Below are 25,624 nucleotides of genomic sequence, written 5' to 3' on the forward strand. Positions count from 1 at the left end.
TGAGTTGTTCTCGCTGCACGTGCACAAAATAATCAACTCGGTGACATCTGCATTGTGTATCTTTTTTTGTTTTTTATTTCCATTACCTTTACCGGATATTCGGTGATTATTGAGCGCTTTAGAATATGGTGTAAATTAACCCCAGTCTCCGCTTGTAATTTTTGAAAGTCGTAAAAAATAAGTGACGTACTTCCTACACCTGGGGCCGCTACGGCGCGCCAACTTTTACGCACGGTTTGACGCACGGCTCACGTGGTTTACGGCGCTCCCATTGGGCGGCTCCCGCGCACCCGAGGGGTTAATTGGGGTCACCCTGATTGGGAAGTCGAGTCCACGATGGCCCGCGACCCGGTGAGCCTGCTGTGAGTGGCGCCCGCGGCCGCACCGACGATGGTCGCCGTCTGTCGCCTCCTTGCTGGAGCTCACTAGCGCCCGCGGCTTCTTCGTGACAAACATGCGCGTCCCGGTCCCGGTGCCGGTCCTGGTGCTGGCCCTCCTCACGCTCCCGCTTTGCGGGCTTGTGGCCGGGTCCAAAATGTCTCCGGGTCGCCGTCTGCAACGGCCGCTGAGCGACGAGCAGAAGGCCGACCAGAACCTGCAGTTTATGTTGAGCTTGTACCGCAGCGCGGCGGGACCGGGCGGTCGACCCAAACAACACCGCAAGTTCGGATCCAACACATTGCGCCTGCTCAGACCCTCCGTGTCGTCGGTGCACTACCTGCCGGCGTCCAGAGGTGAGGAACACGTGCAGTGATCTCTGCCAGGGAGCTTTTAGTTTGTCATTTAACAAAAGGAAGAAAAAAAAAAAGTGGTTTCAAGCTGAAGTTGAAGCTGAAGTTTCAAGCTGAAGCACAAAACAAAGTGAATTCTTAAGTTGTGTTTTTAAAACAACCAAACAATGTTGCCTTGAGAAGGGCCTGCTAGCTTAATGCTAACATACGATGACTAATGACATGCTAACAGTTAGCAGCGATTAGCAAGTTTTTTTTCTTTTTTTTTTTTTAAGGCAAACAAATATTTGAACACAAATGGTGGCGCAGCACATGTAAACGCATACTATAACAACACTCGCAGGCATATATTTTTCATCCTTGACGTGAAAAGACGAAACTCACTTTGTATCAGAAGTCTGTTCTTTCTTCACTTGTAATCTTCTGCCATATACCAGAAGGAGCAGCACACTGAATTGAATTGCAGCATTAAATCATGATGCACCAACTGTTGAAGGCTTTACATTCTATTTAATTGTGATTACTGTTTCAATGAAGTATATTATAGAGTGCGATCTTTCCTTATTTAAAAAAAAAAATAAAATAAATATTTTGAGTTTGGTGTGGGGGGGGGCTGTAATGGAATGGAATTTCCATTCATTTGATGGGAAAAGGTGTTTTGAGTTATGATCGTGGTCACGGACCAAATTATACTAGTATTTCGAGGCAACGCTTTGTATCTGATCAGGTTGTTACGTATGCTAGGTGCTAAATGCTGAAGCCTTGGCGGAGGTCTCCTCTTTAAGTCTCTTGTTTTGCTTCTCGTTTTCGAAGACCACCGCTACACCTTCAGCGTCCGGTACCACCTGGACGTGCTTCCTTCGGAGCAGCTGATCCGAGCGTCCTTCGTGCACCTGCGAGCTTCGTCCTCCGCCGGCCTCCCGCCGCCCCGCTGCCGCGCCCGCGTCACGTGGCCGGGCGAGGAGAGCCTGGTCACCACCATGGAGCCCCACCAGCGGTGGACGGAGGCGGACGTCGGCGCTCGGGTCCTCCGAGGCGGGGGTCGACTCTTGACCCTCACCGCCCAGTACTTGTGCACGGAGCAGGGGCGCGCCGAAGGGGGCGAAAGCCCGTTTCGCTGGTGGGGGAACAAACTGCGAGGGGAGCCCCACCTGGAAGCCCCTTCGCTGCTTTTGTACCTGGAGGAGGAGCGGGACGGGATGGACTGGATGATGGGGCAGCTGTCGGGGGCCAAAGGGGGAGGAGACCTCGTCAGGCGGTTGAGCCGGTGGCACCCCTTCCTCCGCCGGCGCCGCAGCTCCGAAAGCTCTCCGCCGGACCCCCCGCCCACTCCCGCCCCCGCCTCCGTCATCGCCGACATTCCCAACGCGGTGAAACGCAAAAGCGCCACGCCCAAGAACCGCTGCAAGCTGCACTCCTTCCGCCTGTCCTTCGACGAGCTGGACTTGGGTCACTACATCGCGCCGCCCGTCTACAACCCTCGCTTCTGCCAGGGCGACTGCCCCCGCGTGCTGACCTACGGCTACCACTCCCCCAACCACGCCATCATCCAGACCATCATCAACGAGCTGGGGGTGGGCGATGTCCCGCCCCCCTCCTGCGTGCCCTACAAGTACATGCCCATGAGTGTGCTAGTGCTGCACAAGAAGAAGGTGGAGTACAAGGAACTGGAGGACATGGTGGCCGAGTCGTGCACGTGCCGCTAGAGGCGCCGCTAGAGGCGCCGCTGGCCGGTCAAAGCGCTTCCCATGCAAATGTACTTGAGGCGCCGGGGTGGGCGGTTCGGACTCTGCGGTCACGCTGAGCGGAGACTGTCCACGATTGGCCGTCACTTTGTGTTCAGCACTGAAAATAAATATCGCTAACTTGCTCAAAGGCATTGCACACTCAAACATTGAAAGCATGTCGTCTTCTCTGCCGCGCGCGTCTGGAGTCTTGTTTTTGAAATCCAAACGCTGAAACGTTCAGATGCCGGAAGCGTTCTGTTGTTGTTTTTTTTCTTTTCGGAGGTGGGTTTTTACTAAACGCTTCTCGGTGACGCTCGGAGACGATTTTTAACGTGCCGGATGTGAAGCTCGCGAAGGCCTCGTGTCACCTCTTTGCATATTGTACCTATTTATAACTGGAGGGGGAAAAATGTTCACGATTTTTTTATTACGACTGAAAATGAATAATTAAATAAACTGCATATTTTTCTAAAGCCGAATCTGTTTGATTGTGTTACGCTAAATAACAGGAGGGCCCTCAAACCTGCACGTCCGGAGGAAAAACTGTCCAAAATAAAATCCTGTAATCTGCAAAACATTCAAATAATGACTCACCTTGCCCTGCACTAACAAAGTTAGTCCAGCTGAGGGCGCACTTTGACTACAATAAACATGGAGATGCCTGTTGGAAGCCTGGAGAAAGGTGTTTTTTTTTTTTTTTTTTTTTTAAATACGTTACTCACAAAAGGTTTGACATATTGGGTGAAATTTCAGAACGTTCTCTCACCTGAAATAATAAATGTTCTCATGGGTGCGCGGCAAATAGCTGGAGCGTATCGTCACAAAGTGATTATTTCGCAGATCAGTGGGTCACGTAACGACGTGCGTTTCCAGGTCGGGCCGCGCGCACGCGCAAAGCAAAGTCCAACAGTGGAATGATCTCCGACGCCTGCCAGAGGTGCAAGAGTTCCGCGAACGAGTCCGGCTCAGATGAGGTCACGTCTGCGGCTGTTTGATTGGACGGCAAAGTTGAGCGACTGTCTGGGGACTTCTTGCACCCGCCGTCCCGAAAGAGAAGTCAACGTTGCATAGTTCAAACCCCGAAGCCATATTCACCCGCTCGGTTTAACATATAATGCAAAACGTCATAGATGGGCTAACGAGAATTGAGCATATAGATGTTCCTCATAGCTGGACTCAAAGTCCTATGGTGCCCCCCCCCCCCCCCCAAAAAAAAAATACAAATAAAAAAATGTGTTACCAAGTATTGCGATGAAGGCCAGACTGAGTCAACACTGGCTGGAAGAGTTTTTGCCAAATGATGTCGCTGCTGTCAGATGGTGGAGATCTGATGTAAAGACTTTTAATACGTTTTTAAATGGTTTTTTTTCAGAATACAGAATCATAACCGAGTGAATCGATATTTCTTTTGAAACCATCTTATTGTTAGACAGTTTTGACTCCCCCCCCCCCCCCCCCTCCCTCCCTCCCCTCAATTTTCACCAAGGCTTGTTTTAAGCTCTTATTTTACGAATCTTATCCATTCATACTAGCTCCACTGGCATATTTGTTTTCACTTTAACCAAGAGATTTTGTTCATCAAATAAGTCAAAAGTTCAAAGTCTGGATTGACTTAGATAAGATTCTTAAAATAAGTCTTATTTAGATGTATACATTTAGAAAAAAGAAAAAAAAAGTCAAAACTGACTTGAAATAAGAGCAATTCACCAGGTAAGATTCAGCGTTTTTGCAGTGCATTGAGGCCTTTAGGAAGAAAAAATAATAATTAAGCACAGGAGTGAATCAGCACTTCTATTTTTACCTTTTTTTTCCCCAAGCATCTTTACCTCTACCTAAGTACAAAGTTTGACCCTGCACGCAGTTTAAAAGTGGTCTCACGTGTGCGCGTGTTATCTTTTGGTCCGTACATGAAATGAGGGTAAAGTGTGTGTTTGCAAACACTAAGTCCCATTTAGGCCACAAAGGTGAATTCCCCCACCCCACCCCCCACAAAAAAAAGGGAGGTGACTGTTGTCTTTATAAAGCGGGTGCAGTCAACCCAGCGTTCAGCTGCCACTCGCTCCCCGGTGAAACTTTTGTCACTTTTTTTTTTTTTTTTTTTTTTTTTTAAACAAGTATAAAGTGCGTATCGAGATGCAGGAGGAACGCGGCGTCCATGTGCGGAGACTCTCTCTTTGCCTGCTGTTGCTGCTGCTGCTGCTTCTGTCCCAGCAGGTGAGTCCCGCCTAAACGGGGGCCCCCGACAGCACAAAAGAGTTATCGGTGATCGTACGCGTGTGTGCCAGGTACGTGCCTCCCCGGTGCAGAGTCCGTGTTCGGCGCACAAGAGGTTAGCCCGCATGAGCCCGCTGTGGAGGATCATGAACAGCAAACCTTTTGGTGCTTTTTGCCAGAACAACTACGAATGCGCCACTGGACTGTGCAGGTACCGTCGCAGGAAAAAAAAATAAAAATAAATTGTGGTCAAGAAAATTTGATAAATTTTGGACATGGGCGCAGAATAATATATATGCCTATTTTGTGGCCACAAATTAGGTGTAACAACATCCAAACAGTGGACATAAAAAGTCTACACACCCCTGTTCAAATGCCTGCTTTCTGTGCTATCACTTTTTCCCGATTCCACCATTAAAACTCATTCACTGCCATTGACGGACTTAGAATCCAAATATCCACGATACTGGGAGGGCTGGCAGTAAATGACAGGTTAATGTGACCTATAACCTGTACAACTCAATTGGGAGGGGGGGGATTAAATATTTTCCAGTGGCGATGTAAAAATAAACTGAGACGATGTTGTTGCACAAGTGTGCAAACCCTCTTATAACGGAGTCGGCACACACCTGCCACCATTTCAAAGTGCTTCTGCTTAACCCCGAATAAAGTTCAGCTGTTCAAGTGGCCTACAACGTGGTCTAGGTATTCCTAACATTTATGGCACAACAGTGACATTACCAAGACTTGGTCACCCCTTCCAAAATGGATGAAAAAGAGAAGAAAACTGGTCGGGCAGGCTGCCAAGAGGAATTTCTGGCAAGTAATGGGAGTTCAGTACATATGACACCAATCTGCCATCTTCTTCACATCTGGTGGCAAGACAGAACCCTCGTCTTACAACGAAAAAGAAACTAGAACAGTTGCACTTTATTATCAGAATCATTTTAAATGGTGGCATGTGCGTGCTGACTCCCTTTAACATGAGTTAACAATACATAGTATATACATCATATACCCAATTCGTAGTGACAAATTAGCAATTTATGCACACGTTATATGTATGCTGTGGCCACAATTACAATGTCTTTATTTGTCCAGGGCGGGACACTGCTCCACCCACCAGCGCCCACCCTCGGAGCCCCTCTACGACTAGACGCAGCCGAAACGGGACTGAAGAGCCGACCCGACCCCCGAAATACGACCGACACTTGACGCTTTTCACAACTGATCCTTAATCCACTTGCGATTCCTCCATATTTTATTTATTCCACGGCATTCACTCATCGCACGATTCCGCACGATTCTGCGGTGCTTTTACAAGCGTTACGATTCTACGGCGATGAAGGAAAGACTTGCACGTGGATGTGGTGCACTTTGATGAGGAAATGTAGCACTTTGAAATGCCAAAATATCTTTGTACTGTTGGCTGTCTACTCTGTGTTTCAGCTGCAATAAAACCCAAACTCAATGAGTTTGTCCCCTTTCCATTTTCCGCTAACTACCGTTCAGTTCTTAGAGCTGAAAAAAAAAATGATAGTATAGCTATCATTAATAGACTGGCGGGAATAATAATGATTTATCATACAACTTGTTTCCAACCATTTGTTTGCATATTGCTGTTTACACAGATCAATCAGTCAATTCATCAATCAAATCAGTATTGCCCATCATAATTCAGACATTATTTTTTGCTATGTCATATTTCGCCACTAGATGTCACTAAAACGATGCTTTGAACGATTGACGCAAGTACCGCAAACGGTCTAAAATATATATATATATATATATATATATATATATATACTGTATATATTTATCTAAGACAAAGTGAACCCTAAAAAAATAATGTGAAAAAATGACTACTCAAACTTACTTTTGATGTCAAATGTCAATCTGGCTGTTTTCGGTTCACACCAGAAACTAATTAAATGACGTCACAGAGCTGCTTCCATATCGCGCATGCGCAGAGGGGGAAATGAGCGCAATTGTGGCTTCCGGGTTCTTCTGAGCGCGACGTCACTATATTCACGAGTCTGTCGCGTTCGCGAAGGAGACACGAAGACGCTGCTGCTTCTAGTACGGTTTATTTTAACCACTTGACAAGCTACTGACGGCTGTAACTTACGCCCCCCAAAAAGTACGCGTAGTTTTAGAACAGCAACTTCACTCACCCCGTGTTCCCCGCTCGCTTCCCTATTCTCCACCAATTAAACACAGTCTTATGAAAGGTACCTTCACGTACCATCGGATTTCAGAAACACTCAAAATTACCATGACATTCACTGGTTAACATTTAAGCGGAATATTTTGTTTGTATCCAAGTATTTGTGTGACATTCAACAACTGAATATATCTTGTTAGCTGACTAGTTCTGAAGCTGTATTTGTGAGTCATCTCAGATGAGAGTTAGCTTCTGAAATATGGCACAAAATTAGAATTCTTGAACCTCGGGGTATTTTCATAAAAGCATTCCACAGACATCTCATTAAGACACCAGGGACAGTTTTAATTTGGGAATAAGTCCATAATGTCTTTGCCTCAACCACACAATTTTTTTATTTTACTCTTTTTTTTTTTTCCCCAACTCCGAGGCCAATAGACAAATATTATATACACATATAGTATACTCAAAAGAAGAAATCGGCCCTGTATCTTAGACAGTTTAGCTTATTTTCTTTAATGGCACCATACATCTTGCTATTATTGACACACACTTTTGTGATGATATACCACGTAAGTTTTATTGAATCTTTGACAAAAAAAAAATAAAAAAATAAAACAGGTAGGTCATCGTAAACATTTATGACGCTTTTACAATGTTCATTTGGAGAATTTAAAAAATACTATTTACTACTTTGGAAACATCAACAGTCTGTTCTGAATGTGTTCAATTCATGCATCGACACACCCGTGAAAAAAATGCGCGCGCGCACAAATTTTTTTATTTTTTCATCACTGTTCTGCTTTCTGATGGCTTCTTTGCAGGTCAAACCGCAATAATAAAAACACAATAAAAAAGAATAAGATTTAACGCTTGTATGGAACAGAAGCACTTTGTGAGTAATAGTGAACCAGACGAATGTTAAAAGGGTGCATCAATGGAGTTACACAGGAAAATAAAATAGTACCAACAAAAAGAAGTGAAATCAGTTTTTATCCTATTTACATGATATTAATATGATCTGCGAGAAAAAAAAATGCCCTGAGAGATGCTATTTCTGTTGCTAATAATCATTTATTGCACTTATGGGCAACTCTCTGGTTGTTTTTTCTCGGGTGCGGTGGCTTCTTGTATCTCAAATTAGAGGATGTCAAGTTTTTTTTTCACATATCATATTTATCATGTATGACTGTTTAAGCAGATTTTGGGAAGGGCAGAATTTCCAAACTGGGGCCGAATCAATTTATTTATTTTCAGGCGGATGCCGATTCCGATAAATGGCATTATCAAATTACGATAAGCGATGAAATCCATTATGCATTTCAGAAATGCATAATGGATACAATTACTTTTTTGGGTCCCATAATGCTTACAACAATAAAGATGAGTTACAAAACATTTGACTGTTTTACAATATTTTGTCCTTTTGTATTTGCTTAACTTTCCAAAAGAAAATTGGCAAAAATCAGCCAATTTTTTCCCCCCATTTAAAAAAATTATGTTTGAATGTAATTATCTTTGTCTTATGTTGTAATGTGTTAAAAAAAAAATAAAACATTTGCCAATTTGAAAAGGGGTATTCTCAGCCGATTAAATCGATCGGGTGATTAATCGGTCAGGCCTTATTGAAAACTTCCCCTTTAGGAGTCAGTTTTCTTCCTCGAGCTGCTCGGAAATGACAATTGTAACTGTTAAACCTGCCAGCAACAATGTTTAGTACCCCAAATGTGTGGAGTCGCTTCACATTTTTTTTCTCACTTTGTATGGGTGAACCTTGACAAGTTGTAAACAACATTCGCGCCACCAGGTGGCGACAAAGGCCCACGTCAGTGGGCTCGATGACGGGCTTGGCCTTCACTCCGCACTTTGGGATGCAAACCCTTCATAAAAGAATTGCTCGTCTAATAAATGAAGGCATATCAGATCGAGCAGGGCAAAGCGACATTAAAGACAAAAGGAGCTTTGACTACGTACCCCACTAGCTAAAGAAACAGACACTTGTGGGATTTTTCGCAAACAAAAGCCCAGTTGGGTTTCTTGGCAAACCCAAAAGAGCTACGAAAACAAATCTGCGATTGGCTCAACTTGGCTATTCACTCCTCCTTAGTCCGAGTGTAAACAAAGAGGTGTGTTCTTCTCATTTTGCGGCCTTGCTTATTCTCAACAGGCAGTGTCCAAACTTCTAATCGCTTGCCACAAAATGTCCCCTTTAATTTCTGTTCAAAATGAAAATGATAATAATCAAACGGAGGGGCAATCAAATCACCTTATTAAATGATTATACCGTCACCATGATCATCTTGATCAACTGTTTTCTAGTTTCCCCACCGCCTCGTTTCCTTTACAAATGCACAGAAATGAGAAAATGAAAATCTTAAAAATGTAAATAAATAAAAAAAATAAATAAAATAAAAAAAGGTGGCGTAGCGGGGTGAATTTATTCATTCAAAAATAGATTAGGGTGATGCCGATATATATATATTGGACCCGGGACAAATTAGTGAGTTTTGGTGCCAAAATATCGTATAAACTATAGAGCAACGCCACACAAGACAGATGGACATAAAGTGCAAAGTTTGGATTCATTTTGTAAAAACACAGATTAAAAACAATGGCATGTTTTTCTAGTTCATGTATTTGTCCAATCTTCTATTACGGAAGGTCAACCAGCTGACGTTGCTCCAATAACTATGCCAGAGCAATGACATCGCTAACTCATTGGCCGCCGTGACAATGTAAGAACCGAACCTACCGGAATAAATACTCTTCTTTCACCAGAAAAAAAAAAAAAAGTTTGTTTCGAGTTTTTTTTCTCCATCTTTTAGTGATCAGCAGTAGACCATGGGTCGGTCTCTTCTGTGAGAGCTCCAACTATGAAACAACAAAAACAAGACTGAGATGGGGCGTTGGATGGCAAAATAAGAATTAATTTACAGATATACAACTAAGAAACGTGCCGAGAGCGACGCTGACTCATCGCATGGCTCGAGTTGAACGTCAGTGGCTTTTTGTTTTTTTACATGCCGTCCGCCATTCACTCATTTCCCGATATCGCGACACACTTTCTACTTACTACCGCGACTCACTGAGTTTATACCATCGATATAAATACTGTCCGAGTGTCAGGTGCCCAATTTCTCTCATTTCTCTCCCTCATCAGCCGTGCTGATCTCAAATCCAAAGCGATGCAACGCCGACAGTCACCGACAAGCTGGGCGACACCCCGTTGGAACGCCTGCCCGTCGAAAAACGTACTTTCGCCGGCGGCAGTAAACGCTTGGATTCCAGTTGACGTATTTAAACGTCCATGGCAGCAAAGGAGTCGCGTTTGAAAACTATTTTTCATTCCACGAATAAGTGCGCTACTGTGCGATAAAATACTTTTGTAGCGATAAGGGAGTAGAGAATGAGTGAATGATTGTTGACGCCGTCGCTGCGTTCAGAATCATTCACTCATTCCGTAATCACTACAAAGGTATTTTGAATATAGCAGCTCTAGTTAGTTCCTAAAATGTCCACTGAAGCCCTTTGTTGTGATTCGGGAGTTTTAGTGGAGGAACTATCTAGGAGGTCCACTAGATACAAATCTCTATTTAGTGATTGGGTGAATGAGTGAATGATTCCCATCACAGCTTTCCATGTCCTCATGAACCTTTTTTTTTGGTCATCTTTTCTTCAGTCTGGTGAGTGTTACTTCTCCTTCTCCCATCTTGGCACTGCACCGGAGCAAACCGGCGCCGGTTGACTAGTCCTCCGCCCTCGTCCGTCCGTCTACAAGGCGGGCAGGTGGCAGTAGGCCTCCAGGGACGCCAGCAGGATGTAGACGAGCCACAGCGACACGAAGAAAAGTGACGTCAGCAACTTGCAAGTCCTCGGCCCGCCCAGCTCGCCCCCGGCCGTGGCGCCGCGCCGCCGGTACAGCAGCGTGGCGACGCATATCGACGCCAGAATGGTGAAGAGGGTGACGGAGAACGCCAGGCTGCCCGGGTCCACCTGGAAGGTCTGGCCGCGGGCGCGCCAGACCACGGCGGCGATGGTCCACGCCACGCCGATGCCCAGGAAGACGTTGACGGCGTTGGAGCCCGTCACGTTGCCGATGGAAGCGTCGGCGTACTGGTCCTGGATGGCCGCCACCTTGCTGGCGAACGTGTCTGGTGACGGAGGAGAGGCGGGAAGACATTGCAGCATTTATTCCGTATCCTACTAGTGCCCTTGGTTGTCTGTGTACTAGTACGATCTGTGTCCTAACTAAGACAATTCAACACCAGCACAACTGTCTTACGCATGTTTTTTTTACTACTGTATGACATTTCTGCGCACTAATACCACTTAGATGCACTAGTAGAACGACTGTCTTTGTAGTGACCTTTATTCCACTACTGTAGGACATTTCTGCGCACTAGTATAACGACTAAGGCACACTACTAGAAAAAGTAGCGCGCACTAGCAGAACTTACTGTCTTATGAGTGAAGATTTTTTCCACTACTGGACGACATTTCTACGCACTAGTAAAATGACTGTCTTACTAGTGACCTTTTTTCCACTACTGCCTTCTACTGTATGACATTTATGACATTAGTATAATGACTAGGACACACTAGTAGAACAACTCTGTTACTACTAGTGGCCTTTTTTTCCACTACTGCATGACATTTCTGCACACTAGTATAACAACGAGGGAATACTAGTAGAACGACTGCATCTTACTAGAAACTTTTTTTTCCACTACTGTATGACATTTTTGCACACGAGTGTACCAACTAAGGTGCACTAGTAGAATGATAGTAGAATGTTGTACTTGTGATGTTGTTTCCCCCCACTACTGCCTTACACTACTGTCTGACATTTCTGCACACTAGTACAACAACCAGGGCACACTAGTAGAACTATTATGTCTCACCTGTGAAGTTTTTTTTCCCTCCACTTACTGTACTGCCTTCCACTGCTGTACATTTCTGTGCACTAGTAGAACAAATAGAGTGCACTAGTAGCACTTTTTTCACTACTTCCATCCACCACTCTATGACAATTTTGCACACTAGTACAATGACTCAGACACACTACTGGAACGACTGTCTTGCCAGTGACCTTTTTTCGACTACTGCATGACATTTCTGTGCACTAATATAACAACTAGGGCAAACTAGTAGAACTGCGTCTTACTAGTGACATTTTTTCCACTACTGCCTTCTATCAATCCATCAAACTTTATTTGTAAGCGCTTTTCGTACAAACTAATGCAGCACAAAGCCCTTTTCTACTACTGCATGACATTTCTACGCACTAGTACAACAACCTTGAGTGACACTATGTATAATATGATTAGCAATTCGCCATGCTTGCTTGTTTGTGGAGTCGACTTTCACTGTCAATTTCCCTGAATCAAGTAAACTCGTCCACAGTGCTGACGAATTCCGCCGTCTCACCTGGCACAGACGTGCCCAGCGCCACGAAGACCACGGCCGTCACCGAGTCCTTCAGCCCCACCGTGCAGCCGAAGTGCGACGCCAGGTCGCCGGTGACGGCCGTCAGCGCGCCGATCAGCGAGATGGAAACGATGAAGCAGGCCCAACCGTTCCAGTACTCGGTGGGCGGGACGAAGGCGAACAGCACCTTCCAGAAGACGGTGAGGAAGTGCATGATGTAGTCGAAGCACGACGGGAGGCGCTCCTCGCCGCTCTCGTCGTCGTCGTCGTCCCCTTCGGCACCGAAAAAGAAGAAATCCCATGAAAAACGCTAGTATGCAAGCTTTAACTACTGAATACAGTCATTTATGTAACATGGGTTCATGATTGTGTACGTGCTAGATGCATGGTGTTGATGCTTTATGATCCCCACTGTTTTAAGTGCTTTGCTGTCATCTTGTGGCTTCTATAGATTTTTACAAACACCTTTCAGGGTGGGGGGGGGGGCGTTAATTATTCGTAGATTTTCTCTATTCGCAGCAAGGCGAATGTGTGTGTAATGTACTAATGTGTGTGTGTGTGTGTGCGTGTGTACCTGCACTGACAGTCACCGCACTAACAAACTGCTCCCTCCAGCTGCTGCTTCCCACCACCAAGGCAAGATTCGTCTTCTTGATCAGCTTGTCCACTGTACTCTGCACACGCACGTACGCAAAACGTGTGGGCGAGCGCACGCAAGCGCAGCGGAAAAGAGCAAAAAAAGCGAGAGAAACGTCCGGTTGTTAAATCACTCCCGGACAGCTGCGGGGGAAAGTGCTGATTTCAAGCCTTTCAAAGAGCTGTAAAAAATCAATATAAAGCAGCAGGAAATCGGGAGTGTGCCTGTTTGTATACACAAGCAGACGGACAGAAAAAAGTCATGCGTGTGTACGGCGGAGACAAAGAGAGAGAGAGAGAGAGAGAGAGAGAGAAAGAAAGAAAAATAGAGAGATGGAAAACCTTGCCACGGCGCTCCAAAAGCACATCCACTGCTCTCTGCACACGCGCGCGCGCACACACACACACACACACACACACAATAAATGAAAAATGAGCATGTTGAACTAATATTTCTAAGATGCACTGGCTTGGCCACTTCATTAGGTACACTTGCACAGCTAAAATCTAGAATGTACAGGTCGAACTAAATTTGGTGATCACAGACCTCATTAATTTCATGAAAAAGTTATATAGATTCAATGGAGTGAAAAAAAAAAATCATGATCTTACATTTTGAGGATTATAGCTTTAAACGAGGGCCCGACCGATTAATCGGCCCATATTAGTTAGCCCTTTTCAAATGAGCAAAAATTGGCCAATCTTTGCTCATTTTTCCCAACATAACATTCTTCCTGTAATGTATATCTTTATTGTTGTAAGCATTAAGGGTCTAAAAGTTATTTTATTCATGATATATTTTTGGAAATTAATCTGCTGATTATCGGAATTTTATTCTGCCAAATATTGGAATCGGCATCAGCCTCAAAAAATCGGTCGGGCCCCACTTGAAACCAAAATCTGAAAAAAATGACCAAAAAAAAAACAAAGTTACCTTCTATAGAAACAAACATTTGTCGACGTTTGCGGCAGTACCTTAAATTCGTACGACTCCTCGATGACGACCTCAACTTGCGTGTGCTCGCCCAGGCTGGGGCAGCCCATCTTCGCCACCTCCTCCTCCTCCGCTCCCACCGCCGGCTTGTTCTCGTTGGAGTCTCCTGAGAAACAAAACAACAATCGTAACTCTTCATTTGTCTTATTTTAATTTGAGAACTATAGCTGCGACAGTTAATCGATGAATCGACAGCAAAATGTATTATCAGATTAATCGACGGCTATTTATGGATATTGTTGAGCGACTTTATTTAGCTTAAGATTGTCCAAATCCTCGGAATTTCAGCCTCTCAACTAAAATATTCTCCGATTTCTGTCGTCCTCCATGAAAGCAGACAAATTATCTTTGTTTAATCAAAATAAGACATTTGCAAACTTCTGCTTGGACTTTTGAAAATGATGAAGATTTTTGCCTGTTTTCCGATGTTACAGTTTTCAAATCCTAAATTTTTTTTTTTTTTTATCCGATTCATCGATAAATCAAAAAAAATAATCAGAATAATCTATTATTAAAACAAGTGTGAGTTGCAGCCCTATCGAGAACAAAAGGCATTTTTTCCCACAATTCATTTTTTTAACAAACAAAACAATTTCAATAATTTATGCTATTTTTTTTTTAGAGAATTCAGTTTTACAATCAAATCCAAAGTACAACAGTGACAACAACAAGAAAATAAAAAAATATACTATTGTTCTGTTCTCTAAATCTTTAGAGAACAGAGAGTATTACAACTTCTTTTCTTGAAAAAAAATGACGACTTTATTCTCATAACATTACAACTTTTCTTCAGATCCAAAAATTGGATTTTTTTGCTGCGTTACGATTCAAAAATGTTTTTCTTGGAAATGGGCAACTTTTTAATTCCTATGGTATTTAGAGGTACACATGGTTGTTATTGTATGTTTAAATGCTGTTAGGATATTACAAATTGCTCCCCTGGACTCCAAAAAGTTGATTTATTTTCAATTTTTTTTTGCCTTTAACACACAGACACGGACCGTGCTTCTGTCCAATCTCCAAGAGAAGCGGCTCGCCCAGCTCGATGGTGAAGGTCTTGTTCTTCTCATACTCCTCGTCGTCGATAATCCTCACCTCGATGATCTTCCTACACGTGTGAAAGCAGACGCTTGATTAACTTTTGGGGCTCTTTGGACCTCGTTAAGGACGCACTAGTATCTACTGTTTTGATGTTTCCATTGCTTTGCATTCACGTCCTGGCTGCCATGTTGATTTACTCCCACTGTGTGTGTGTGTGCAGTAAGAAATATTTTCTTTAGTGCGGATGATTTATAGACACAGTCTTGTTTTACTGTTTCTGCTTCTGGCTGGTAGACACACACGCACGCACGCACGCACAAACACACACCTCCACTCACTTCCTCCCTCCAAAAACAACTTTAAATTGATTAAAGAGGAGATATATTATGATCTGTGGCTCCATTTACAACCTACATTCTAATGCAGTCTTCATAACAAAAGCGTTTCTCTCAGCTGCATTGCTTCCAGAACAGAAAGTCGTAATTACAGTAAATATTTGTATGACGGGGGAAAAAAAAAAAAACAGACTTGCAGGCCATAAATATAACAAAATCCAATGAAAAAGAGTCAATACAATTCTAATTGAGACTAGCTTATTGTACAGCATTAAAATGCATTATTACACCATCTGTAACCTCGAAATGTCGCATGTCAGTGCCATTCACGGGGGCGCATTGAAAAAAAAAAACCTAGAACCTGTTTGAACCTAGAAAATTCTTAAATAAGCGAAGATAAACCATCAATAAGCGTTTTGCGGGTTCATCCCCCCCGCCCCCCAAAAAAGTAGTGTGGAAAGAAATCTGTGAATAGGTGACACCACGGACGCCGAACTGCGAGTACGCAAACTAGCTGACCTAGAACAATTCCGCATTCAGCATTCTTCCGTCCTCCGATTGGTCGGTCAACCGTTCGACTCGCCAAACACGTCCGTAGCGTAATCAGCAACTCTCTCACACGCCCAAAGGCGTCTTTCGCTGCATGAAAATAGCCGAGGATCCGATTGGACATGACACAGAATACGTTTACATGTCCCCGGTGCTGCGGTGCATCGTCAGGTCGACTGAAGCACGCAAACACGCTCTTTCTTTCTCCTCCAATCTTCATCTCACCGCAGCTCCTCTTCCACCTCCTCCAATATTCATATGCAGTATATTACCAACCACTCATTTACAGACTATGAACAACCAGCGTTATTGTCGTTACAGCCGGGTCTCTGTTTGAGTAATATCACTTGATCGAGCCTATCGATACTACAGAATAACTATGTATGATTATTGATGATATCGGATCGGACAGATATCACAATCAGCCAAAACTCAAGGTTGCAATATCGGTGTCGGATCAGAAGTGAAAAAGCTGGATCGGGACATCCCTAGTGTCTTTAACATACATGTCCAACAAAGATGATTCTGATGAGGACAAGTATGACAGAAAACGGACAGATGGATACGAGTGCCCCTAGTTTTTTTTTTTTTTATTTCAACAGTCAATCAGAGGCTTTAATGATGTCCTTAAAAAAAAATAAAAAATAAAAAAACACCCCAATCCTTGCTTCTGTTTGCTAATTAAGCTCTCTCTTTGTGATTGCTCGCAGGCTGTGCAGCTCCTCCAAAGCAAACTCCTTCCAGTCCACAACAGCAGATGGTCACGGGAGAAACACTTCCCGCAAGTTTATCCCCTTGCAGGCCCGTCGCCCGTCGAACTGACTGTTGAATCCGCTTAGACAACTGCTGCTCCGGTTGGAGAAAGGAAAAAAAAAAAAAAAAAAGAACCACCCCAACCCCATTTTCCCTTTCGACCCAGAAAGATGCAGCTTAGGCTTGGATGACCACAAGTGAATTCACCCTTGACCCCTGCGGATGACGACGAGGGCCGGCCGCCGGGAGGCTCGGAGGGGCGGCCGGCGGTTCGGTCCGCCCCCCCCCGAGCTGAGGTTAAAGGGTGGCCGCTCCGCATGCTGGGGTTGAACTGGAGGTCACCATGGCAACAAGAGAGATGCTAGCCAGTCAGCGTCAAAGATTTCAAACGAGAAAGGCTGTTGCTATCATAGGCGTTCGCTAAAATATGAACAGGGATACACAGACACACACACACAGGGACAGACACACGTATAGGGGGAAGACACACAAACAGGGACACACATGGGGACACACAAACATAGTGACTAACACACAAACACACATTAACACACACAAACACACAGGGATGGGACACATACACAAGGGTCAAGCACACACACGGGGACACACATGGGGAGACGCACACACACTGCGATGTACACACACAGCGGGACACACAAACAGGAACACACACAAGGATGCACACACAAACACGGAGACAGAGACAAACAGAGAAAAATGCACACAAATACACACAAAAACACACACACACATACAGGGACACACATGGACGCACACACAAACATAGAGACAGACACACGTACACACAAACTGAGACGAAGACACACACAAACACATGCTGAACCATACACACAGACACACACACATTGAGACGCACACAAACAGAGACGAAGACACACACAAACACATGCTGAACCATACACACAGACACACACACATTGAGACGCACACACACAAACACGTACACACACAGACACACAAACAGAGCTCAACTTTTCCAAAAGCTGCGAAAACGACGATGACTAAGCTCCTCAACGCTGATTGTTGCAACACGGGGCGGATGAAGAGGGCTCGACGGATGGACGGAGGAGGAGGAGGAGAAACCAGCAGGCAGAGGCAAGATGGCGACACCTTTGTGTCACACACACACACACACACACATTCGACACAAACACAGGCTTAAAGACATCACGCCTCGTGCTGGACCACCTCAAGAGCGTCACAGGTCCCCTGCTGGACCCCCTGCAGTTTGCCAACCGAGCAAACAGGTCTGCGGATGATGCAGTCAACATGGGTCTGCACTTCATCCTAGAACATCTCGACAGCGCGGGGACCTACGCGAGGATCCTGTTCGTGGACTTCAGCTCCGCGTTCAACACCATCATCCCCGAACTGCTCTCCTACGAGCTTCTCCAGCTCAAGACTGTAGAGAGGATCGTGGACTTCAGGAGGCATCCTTCACCACAGCTGCCCCTCACGCTGTCCAGCTGTCTTGTGTCAACCGTCGAGACCTTCAAGTTCCTGGGAACTCTCAGGACCTGAAGTGGGCGATCAACATCAACTCCGCCCTCAAAAAGGCCCAGCAGAGGATGTACTTCCTGCGGCTTCTGAGGAAGCACGGCCTGCCGCAGGAGCTGTTGAGGCAGTTCCACACATCGGTCATCGAATCAGTCCTGTGTTCTTCCATCGCAGTCTGGTTTGCTGCTGCTACAAAAAAGGACAAAGTCCGACTACAACGGACAATCAAAACTGCTGAAAAGATTGTCGGTACCCCTTCACCCACCCTTGAGGACTTGCACGCTGCCAGAACTAAGACAATAGCGTGCAAAATCCTCTCGGACTCTCCACATCCTGGTCACCAGCTCTTCCAGCTCCTTCCCTGAGGTAGGCGCCACCGAACAATGCAAACTAAAAGTATCAGACATTCCAACACACTCCTTGAAGTCTCAGCGTGTCTTTTCTCAATGTCTTTATGTCTCAAAAGTATTCGCTGTCAATTGACTGTCTGTTGTCGTACTAGAGTGACTCCAAATACCGGAGACAAATTCCTTGTGTGTTTCTTGGACAGACTTTGCAAAATAAAGATGATTCTGATTCTGACGAGGAAAAGAAACATCTTCCACTCGCGTCCGCTTGTTTTCCTCCCCACAACTTCCGAGCGTTAATGTGTGCTTAATGAGCGCGGCGGAAAACAACATTTTCCCCGCGGCCCTCGCCGACCACTAACGGCCGAATCAAGCAAGTTTGGTCGTGCTTCACGCCCTACTTCCCCTCTCATTAAAAAGGCGGCATGTTTTTAATTAGTGGCCGCTGAAACTTTAACATTGGCAGTTGAAAACAGAAGAAAATTTCATCGTACATGTAATATATCAATGTTCCCCATTTAAATGAATTTCCAGCAGTGTGTCGAAAAAAAAAAACATGAGAATGCTGCAGCCGAAATCTATTCTTTTTCACTGATTTATTGTCATTTTTTTGGCCCTCACTTTCATCGAAATTCCATTAATCCTTTCCAGCCCGCCATTTTCTTTGTTTTTGTTACGCTTTAATTCAATGCAGATCAATCGCTTCTTTGGGTTTTCACGCATATACGGGCAAGTCAGAATTTAGAGTTGCGGGCAACTTCGATGCAGTACCATGTTGTGCCACGACATGCCGAGCAGCACTGAGCGGTACTGGAAGCGATGTTTGTATGTTTGTATGTGTTGCTGCTCCGTGTGTGCTACAGCAGCAGTTATTGTTACCAGAACAGTTATGCTAATTTCCGTTAGCCTGTCTATGGCGTTACACATTATATGTTAGCATAAAGCTAGAGGACTTTGATTAGAATTATATGGTTTGGTTGACTCTTTTTTCCTTCCTGGCTTCCTTCCTTCCTCCTTTCTTACTTTTTCCCTCGCTGGTGCTCCACTTCCTTCTTCTTCTCCCCTGACTTTTATCACTTCAATCTAGCGCCAGACTTTGAAAGGGAGCTCATGCAAACAGAAAGAACAAACAAGAGACGTGACAAGTAAACACAAGCATTCTGGAGGGCTGGAAAGGAGGAGGAGGAGGAGGAGGAATGGAAGGAGGGCCAGGGTGGCGGTTCGGGACAATGACTTACGCCGTGGGTTCTGCCGCCAGTGAAATTAAATTAAAAAAAAAAAAAACAGACGGACATGGTGGGAAGCAAGAGCCAAAGAAGCAGCAGTAAGCTGATATGAAGTCACACATTGAAGTCGCCACACGAGGATGTCAAGTCGAAGAAGGGAGCGCCTCCGCAAGGAGCGACAAGCGCGTTACGGAAGAGCGTGCTCCAGAGATGATGACAACTCAACGCTGGGGAGGGGATAAAAAGAGCAAGAGCTCAAGGGATACTGTTAATGAGGGAGCATTTGAAGCTTGCTTAAACCCCAAACGGCACGCTTGATGGCACGGACAAAACGGCGCACAAACAAAGAGAAATATCCAAATATATGCAACAAGAGAACATTGAGAAGAGTGCTTGTATTGGATCTCAGGTGTACCTAATGAAGTGGACGTTAGTTCAACGTCCATAATTGCGCTGCTATTAAACAGCGGTTGGCGAGTCACTTTGTGACAGGCACTCACATGGTCTCGTCGTTTTGGAACTCCAGCTTGCCCGACGCCGGCTCGTAGTCCTCGCCCCCCCTGGCGGTGCTGTCCAGCGTCCGGTAGGGGACGGCCACCAGCCCCCGAGCCCCCGACGTCCGTAGCACCTTCACCTCCATCACGCCCACGCTCTCGCTCACCCGCTGACTGGTGGTCTCGAAGGTGAATATACCTGAAGAGGAAGACGAGGAGGCGGAGGAGGTGGAAAACTGAAAGCCCTCGATAACAGGCGATCAAAGCGGCAAATGAACGTGCTCTCCCCCGTGTTATGAAAGTTCTGGAAGCTTTGATGGCATCCCGGCAGGACAGCCACGCTGATGATCAAACACTTGTTTTTCCACAGGTGCATCACCAATTTTCCTCATAATCTGACTTGAAATTATTTAGAACGGTTACTACATTGACAAAAAAATAATAATAAAAAAAGCCAATCCACCCAGTCAAAAAATATATTATATGGTATAATGTTTTTAAAGACGCAATATTATGACAATAAATCTTTAAAATCATAATACTACCATTTTAGCTTGAAAAAAAATATGACTCGTTACAGTGGATGTGTAAATTCGTCAGGTGGAGTCAAAGCGTTTACTGCCACCGACAAATATATCCGTCAAGTCCGTTTTTTCAACCGATAGGCATGGAAGTTGGTCTCGCCCTGCTTGTCGGGAAAATTCAAGCTGCTTCATCACTGCAATGACGAACAGATGCCTGTAGATGGCAGGGTAGCATGACTTTGGATTTTGAATCGGCACAGCTTTTGAGTAGAAGATAAGGATTAGCGGGTAAATCTCGGCTTGTCACGTCGATTATGAGGAAGAGAAATCCCAGTATGGTGGAAGTTGAGGCACCTGAGAGTCGAATAGAGAATGTATATGTATGGTATAAATATAATATGTGTCGCAGTAGGTGGTAGAAAGTATGTGAATAGTGAAGGCCGTGTAAAAAAAAAATCCACTTTGATTAACAATATCGGAATAAAATGTGGTTAAAAACGATGCCTCACCAGCGTGGTCGTCATCGTAAATGGTCACTGTGGCCGTGTGGTTTTCACCCAGCACGGCTTTGGGGGCCGAGCCGGCGTCGAGAGGGGAGGTGCTGATCTCGGGGTAGCCCACCAATCGGGGGTTGCTCAGGTGCACGTAGAAGTACTCGTCCTCCTCGAAGATATCGTCATCAATCACCCCCACTGTGATCTCTACCAATAGGATTTCAGAATGTCGGATACTGCAGTTTTGATGTTTTCGGGCGGGGAGGGGGGCACTTTTCTCCATTTTCTACCTTTGAGGGTCTCGCCGGGCTTGAACAGAAGTGTTCCCTCGGCAAACTCATAGTCAGAGCCGGCGTTAGCCGTGCCGTCCTCGGTGCGGTAGTCCACCTGAGAAAACACCACGTCCGGAGATAGAAAAATGAGAGCGAAGTTTTGATTTTTGGGTGAAAGAAGTGGTCATGTTATGAGAGGAGAGTCATCTTTTTTCCAGAATTCCTACAAAAACAAAGATGGAGTTTGTTGAGATAAGAAGTCAGAGAATAAAGTCGTATTTTTCAAAAATAAAAGTCTTCGTACAATGATATTAAAGTCAAAGTTTAACGAGGGATGAAAATCATATTTTAACAAGTGACCTGAAAAATATTGATTCTCGTCATATTTTATTCAGGAAAATACGCCTTCATTCTATAAAATAAATAAATACATACAAATAAAAAATAGAACTAGTTTGACAACCATTACTTTACAACTTGACTACAAAAAAACAAAACAAAAAAAACAATTTCTGGCTCCTGAAGAAAATGTGGCACAGTCACAATGCAATTTTTTCATTGCATCATTTTCCATGACTTTTTTATTTTATTTTTTTTCACGTTTGCGTACAAATCAGCTCGGTTGCTTTTGCGTAATCCCTCTGAGGGGCCGTCACACTTTTCCACGTACTGTCGTTCTCCCAAAACTATGCAAGCGAGTTCACAAAGTGGACATCTGTTCCAGCCAATGTGAGCTCGCACACTAGTGGGAGAAACATTATATAATAATTTTGCCCAAACTTCTCACCATGTAGGTCAGGTTACACACAGGTTAGGTTTAACACACTAATGCGCACCCATTTGGACGTCTGTCATCCTTAACTCACCTTGACAGTGACTCCAGCGTCTCCTCCGTGTCTGGAGACGGTCAGTTTAAGGGAGCCGCAGTTCTCAAAGCACTGGTACAAAGCGGGCTGGAACTCCAGCCTGATGGTGTGCGGGTCGTCTTCTTGGGCCTGGGTCTCATGGCTGCTCACCACCTATGGAAAAAAATAAACCTCAATGAGTACATACAGTAAATAGCAGTTACTTATTTTTTTTTTTTTTTTTTTTTTTTTTTTTTTTAAGTGAGCAGTCAGGTGAAGTGCAGTGACCTTGCGAGCCTGGTCAGCAGCGTGCTTCTTGAGGATGTTTCCGGCTCCGATCATCATCCTGGTAGCTTGGATACGGTAGAACGCTCGGCTCTTCTGCTGCTGCATCAGAACCTGGTTGACAAGTTTAGAACAGGGGTTATCAAACTTTTGAGGTCCAGGAACCCTTTACATCTGTATTTCTTTTTCCGAGAACCTCCCTCATAATCCGAACACCAATTCAACTTAACTAGCATGTGTAGGCTCAAAATGCCATGGGGAGTCATTATGTTTTTTGAATAACCTGATAGTTGGCCATCTCAATGAGCTGCTCCATGTCTTTATCGGGGTGCCGCTGCTTGAGCTCCTTCAGCGTTCTGGCCATGTCCCGCCGGGCCTCGTCCTCCTCATCCTTGGCCAAGCCCTCTTCTGTCATTCCGCCGTCCAAGGCGCCGTGGCAGTTGAGCGCCATCTGGCCGTCCAGCTCCAGCATGTCCATTTTGGTGAAGCCGCCCTGGCCCAGCGTCCCGCCCACGCCCACGTCCCCGTCCCCGTCCGGCCCCCCTTCCGTCTCGATGATGACGCCTCGGTGCTTGTCGGCGCGGTAACGCCTGCGGGTGTACTTGTAGAAGAGGAGGCGGCGGTCGGCCACCCAGGCCTGGGCCACGCAGAGGGGGAAGAAGAGGAAGGTCAGCACTGCCTCCCATACCTATGAAAAAACCAAAAACAAACAAGTGGTGGGCCATGAGGGTTTGCAACCTAGATTCTCATATTTACTCCATTAATTGTACTAATTTATTCACAACAATCTCTTCTCTTCATTTAGTAGAGTAACTTGAACTATATTAGCAATGGGATTATTTCTTTAACCAATGAGGATTCCAAATTCAGTCAGCATTTTCCATCCTCACCTCCACTTCGCCCGGGGAGAAGACGCTCAGGATGAGGTACAACCAAATGTAGGCGAAGATGCTCCAGGCGGCCGTAACGAAAAACACCCGCAGGTGTTTGATCTTGCGCGTCTCGCCGTCAGGCACCACGTAGACGCACAGCGCGATGATGACGAACATGTTGAAAGCGGCACTGCCCACGATGGTGCTTGGGCCCAGAGCGCCCGCAGAGAAGTTGTGGCCGCACACCTGTAGGGAAGGGAGAGATTTGTACCAGTAAATCTGACCGAATACCCCTGATTAGATATGGTCTGACACACAGCTGTTAAGGAGGCATCCATATGTATGACAAAAGTGAGACGCACTTCTCTTTTAGGGGCTGCATAAATAATAAGTGCGGGGTACTTGTGTATGACTCCTGAGGCACGCCGCCCGTACAATGATTGTGCGTCACCCATTCGTCACGCTAACCTTCCACTAACTGTGTTGTAGACTAATTCCGGCATACTAAGGGAGTTCAGGTTTCTTATAAGGTCCCGCTTTGTGCCGGCCTATTTCTTCCGGACCGACCTCAATGACGGACAGCAGGATCTCAGGAGCGCTGGAGCCTAAAGCCATGAGGGTCAGATTGGAAACCGTCTCGTTCCAAATCCTGACTGTAGCAGTGGTGGTCTCGCCGTTGGGCCGCTTGATGGTTATCTCTTTCTCCTGGGATGTTATGACCTAGAGTGGGAAGGGATACATCTTGTGAATACAACTATTATGGATAGATATTTTCCATGTCTCCATCTGAGAACCGCCTACCTCTATGGAGGACATGAATCGGTCCGCGATGATGCTCATGCCCAGGAACATGTAGACGAGAGCTACAAAGTACACGATGGCCCGAGCCACTTTGTCCCCCACTGATGGGTTTTGGGGGTTCCACACAGGCAGCAGGACACCTAAAATGAGGGAAAATTTTACAATTGGGAACCAAATATGATGCTGGACGAAACTAATGCATAATCCTGCATAATCTACCAGGGAAAGATCAGCAGCGGTACATTAATGATTCTGATAAATTCCATATCGTACCACATCGATCGAACCAAGATCTGGGATGTGGGATCTGGTTGAGACTCAAGTGTTTACATAAGAATCACAAAAACAAATGCCTGTTTCAGACCCACCATCCTGACAAGGGTCCCCCCCGGCGGAGCAGTTCTTTTCAGGTGAATGCGCATGGACGCATCCAGCGCAGGACAGGAGCACAAGTGAGGCGGCGCACAAGAGAAGAAAGGAGGAGGACGAAGGCAGACAGGAAGCAGGCGGGGACATTCTGATGGTTCCACACGACTTCCTAGCGGACTTGCAAGAGAGGCGTTCCCAACCTGGAAGGAAAAAAAAATAAGTAGACAATAAAAACAAATTACACCACAGGTGTTTTGCATGACTTTGTGTTTACAACTAGGCAAGTTCAGTACGTGCTGAACTGTGAATTTTTTTATTTTTTTGAGGGGGTGGAGGGGTGCATACAGTTAAACACCTAGTGATTATACATTCATGTGGTTTCACTGTTATATCCGGCCCCCTGGGGCTATCTATGCTAATGAAAGTTTGACATCACTGAATAATACTTGGAGTGGAGAGAGAATGATGGCGCGCACAACATCACAACGGCAGTTTAGTCATGTGTGCTGACATTAGCAGGGGGTCGTTGACCTTGTCTTCGTATATCTTGCAAGGTCACGCCGCCCTGAAAGCAACCTGTCACTTCAACACTCGGCCCCACATACTGCACATCCTAGTGCAGGGGTGTCAAACATGTTTTCATCACGGGTCACATCGTAGTTAGGGTTGCCCTCGGGCAGAGGGCGGGGGAGAGGGGGCGGGGGGGGGGGGGGGGGGGTTATAACGGTGAAACCACGTCAATGTGTAATCACTGTTCACTCCTGGCCTTGGTTTTAAGTTCATACGGAACTAACTCTCGTGTAAACAGGAACTGGTTTAATGAAACATCAGAGAGACAGACTGCTTTACTGTTCATTGAGACATCTCAACTCCTCTCCTCAGCTCATCAGTACGGCAATAATATTAGTCGAGGGGAGGGGGGGGGGGGGGTCACAGATGATAAAAGATGAGATTGTTATATTGTCTGTATAACAACACCACCGCCACGCAGATGCTAATTGTT

The 25,624-nt window shown here is 45.4% G+C and overlaps 3 protein-coding genes and 1 long non-coding RNA gene across 5 annotated transcripts in view; 3 read left to right on the forward strand and 1 right to left on the reverse strand.

The window, feature by feature from the left end:
- Window positions 1–277: 277 nt before the first annotated feature.
- On the forward strand, window positions 278–2,931 carry bmp15 (bone morphogenetic protein 15). Its single transcript, XM_061764577.1, has 2 exons — window positions 278–734; window positions 1,545–2,931. The coding sequence occupies exons 1-2, from the start codon at window positions 455–457 to the stop codon at window positions 2,435–2,437; spliced, it is 1,173 nt and encodes a 390-aa protein (XP_061620561.1). The 5' UTR covers window positions 278–454; the 3' UTR covers window positions 2,438–2,931.
- A 1,580-nt stretch (window positions 2,932–4,511) lies between these two features.
- Window positions 4,512–6,143, forward strand: leap2 (liver-expressed antimicrobial peptide 2). Its single transcript, XM_061764618.1, has 3 exons — window positions 4,512–4,672; window positions 4,744–4,883; window positions 5,774–6,143. The coding sequence occupies exons 1-3, from the start codon at window positions 4,592–4,594 to the stop codon at window positions 5,826–5,828; spliced, it is 276 nt and encodes a 91-aa protein (XP_061620602.1). The 5' UTR covers window positions 4,512–4,591; the 3' UTR covers window positions 5,829–6,143.
- Window positions 6,144–6,742: 599 nt separating this feature from the next.
- Window positions 6,743–25,624, reverse strand: part of LOC133472937 (sodium/calcium exchanger 1-like) — a 36,470-nt gene continuing 17,588 nt past the window's right edge. The window contains exons 2-17 of one of the 2 annotated variants that reach the window (XM_061764519.1): window positions 24,621–24,821; window positions 24,253–24,392; window positions 24,019–24,171; window positions 23,470–23,697; window positions 22,863–23,267; window positions 22,583–22,693; window positions 22,316–22,468; window positions 21,468–21,564; window positions 21,193–21,384; window positions 20,166–20,358; window positions 14,895–15,001; window positions 13,875–13,999; window positions 13,242–13,277; window positions 12,838–12,937; window positions 12,264–12,536; window positions 6,743–10,987 (exon numbers count right to left, since the gene is read on the reverse strand). In XM_061764519.1, coding sequence (XP_061620503.1) covers window positions 10,608–10,987; window positions 12,264–12,536; window positions 12,838–12,937; window positions 13,242–13,277; window positions 13,875–13,999; window positions 14,895–15,001; window positions 20,166–20,358; window positions 21,193–21,384; window positions 21,468–21,564; window positions 22,316–22,468; window positions 22,583–22,693; window positions 22,863–23,267; window positions 23,470–23,697; window positions 24,019–24,171; window positions 24,253–24,392; window positions 24,621–24,768 — 2,841 coding nt within the window. In that variant the 5' untranslated portion in view covers window positions 24,769–24,821 and the 3' untranslated portion in view covers window positions 6,743–10,607. The remainder of the gene's footprint in view (window positions 10,988–12,263; window positions 12,537–12,837; window positions 12,938–13,241; window positions 13,278–13,874; window positions 14,000–14,894; window positions 15,002–20,165; window positions 20,359–21,192; window positions 21,385–21,467; window positions 21,565–22,315; window positions 22,469–22,582; window positions 22,694–22,862; window positions 23,268–23,469; window positions 23,698–24,018; window positions 24,172–24,252; window positions 24,393–24,620; window positions 24,822–25,624) is intronic. The other variant, XM_061764520.1, reaches the window with a different exon arrangement.
- On the forward strand, window positions 10,901–15,026 carry LOC133472989 (uncharacterized). The gene is made up of 3 exons (XR_009786932.1): window positions 10,901–11,031; window positions 12,240–12,463; window positions 14,887–15,026. It is a non-coding gene; the product is annotated as an uncharacterized LOC133472989 (long non-coding RNA).

The sequence above is a fragment of the Phyllopteryx taeniolatus genome, chromosome 23, assembly GCF_024500385.1.
Source record: "Phyllopteryx taeniolatus isolate TA_2022b chromosome 23, UOR_Ptae_1.2, whole genome shotgun sequence".
Classification (NCBI taxonomy): Eukaryota; Metazoa; Chordata; class Actinopteri; order Syngnathiformes; family Syngnathidae; genus Phyllopteryx; species Phyllopteryx taeniolatus.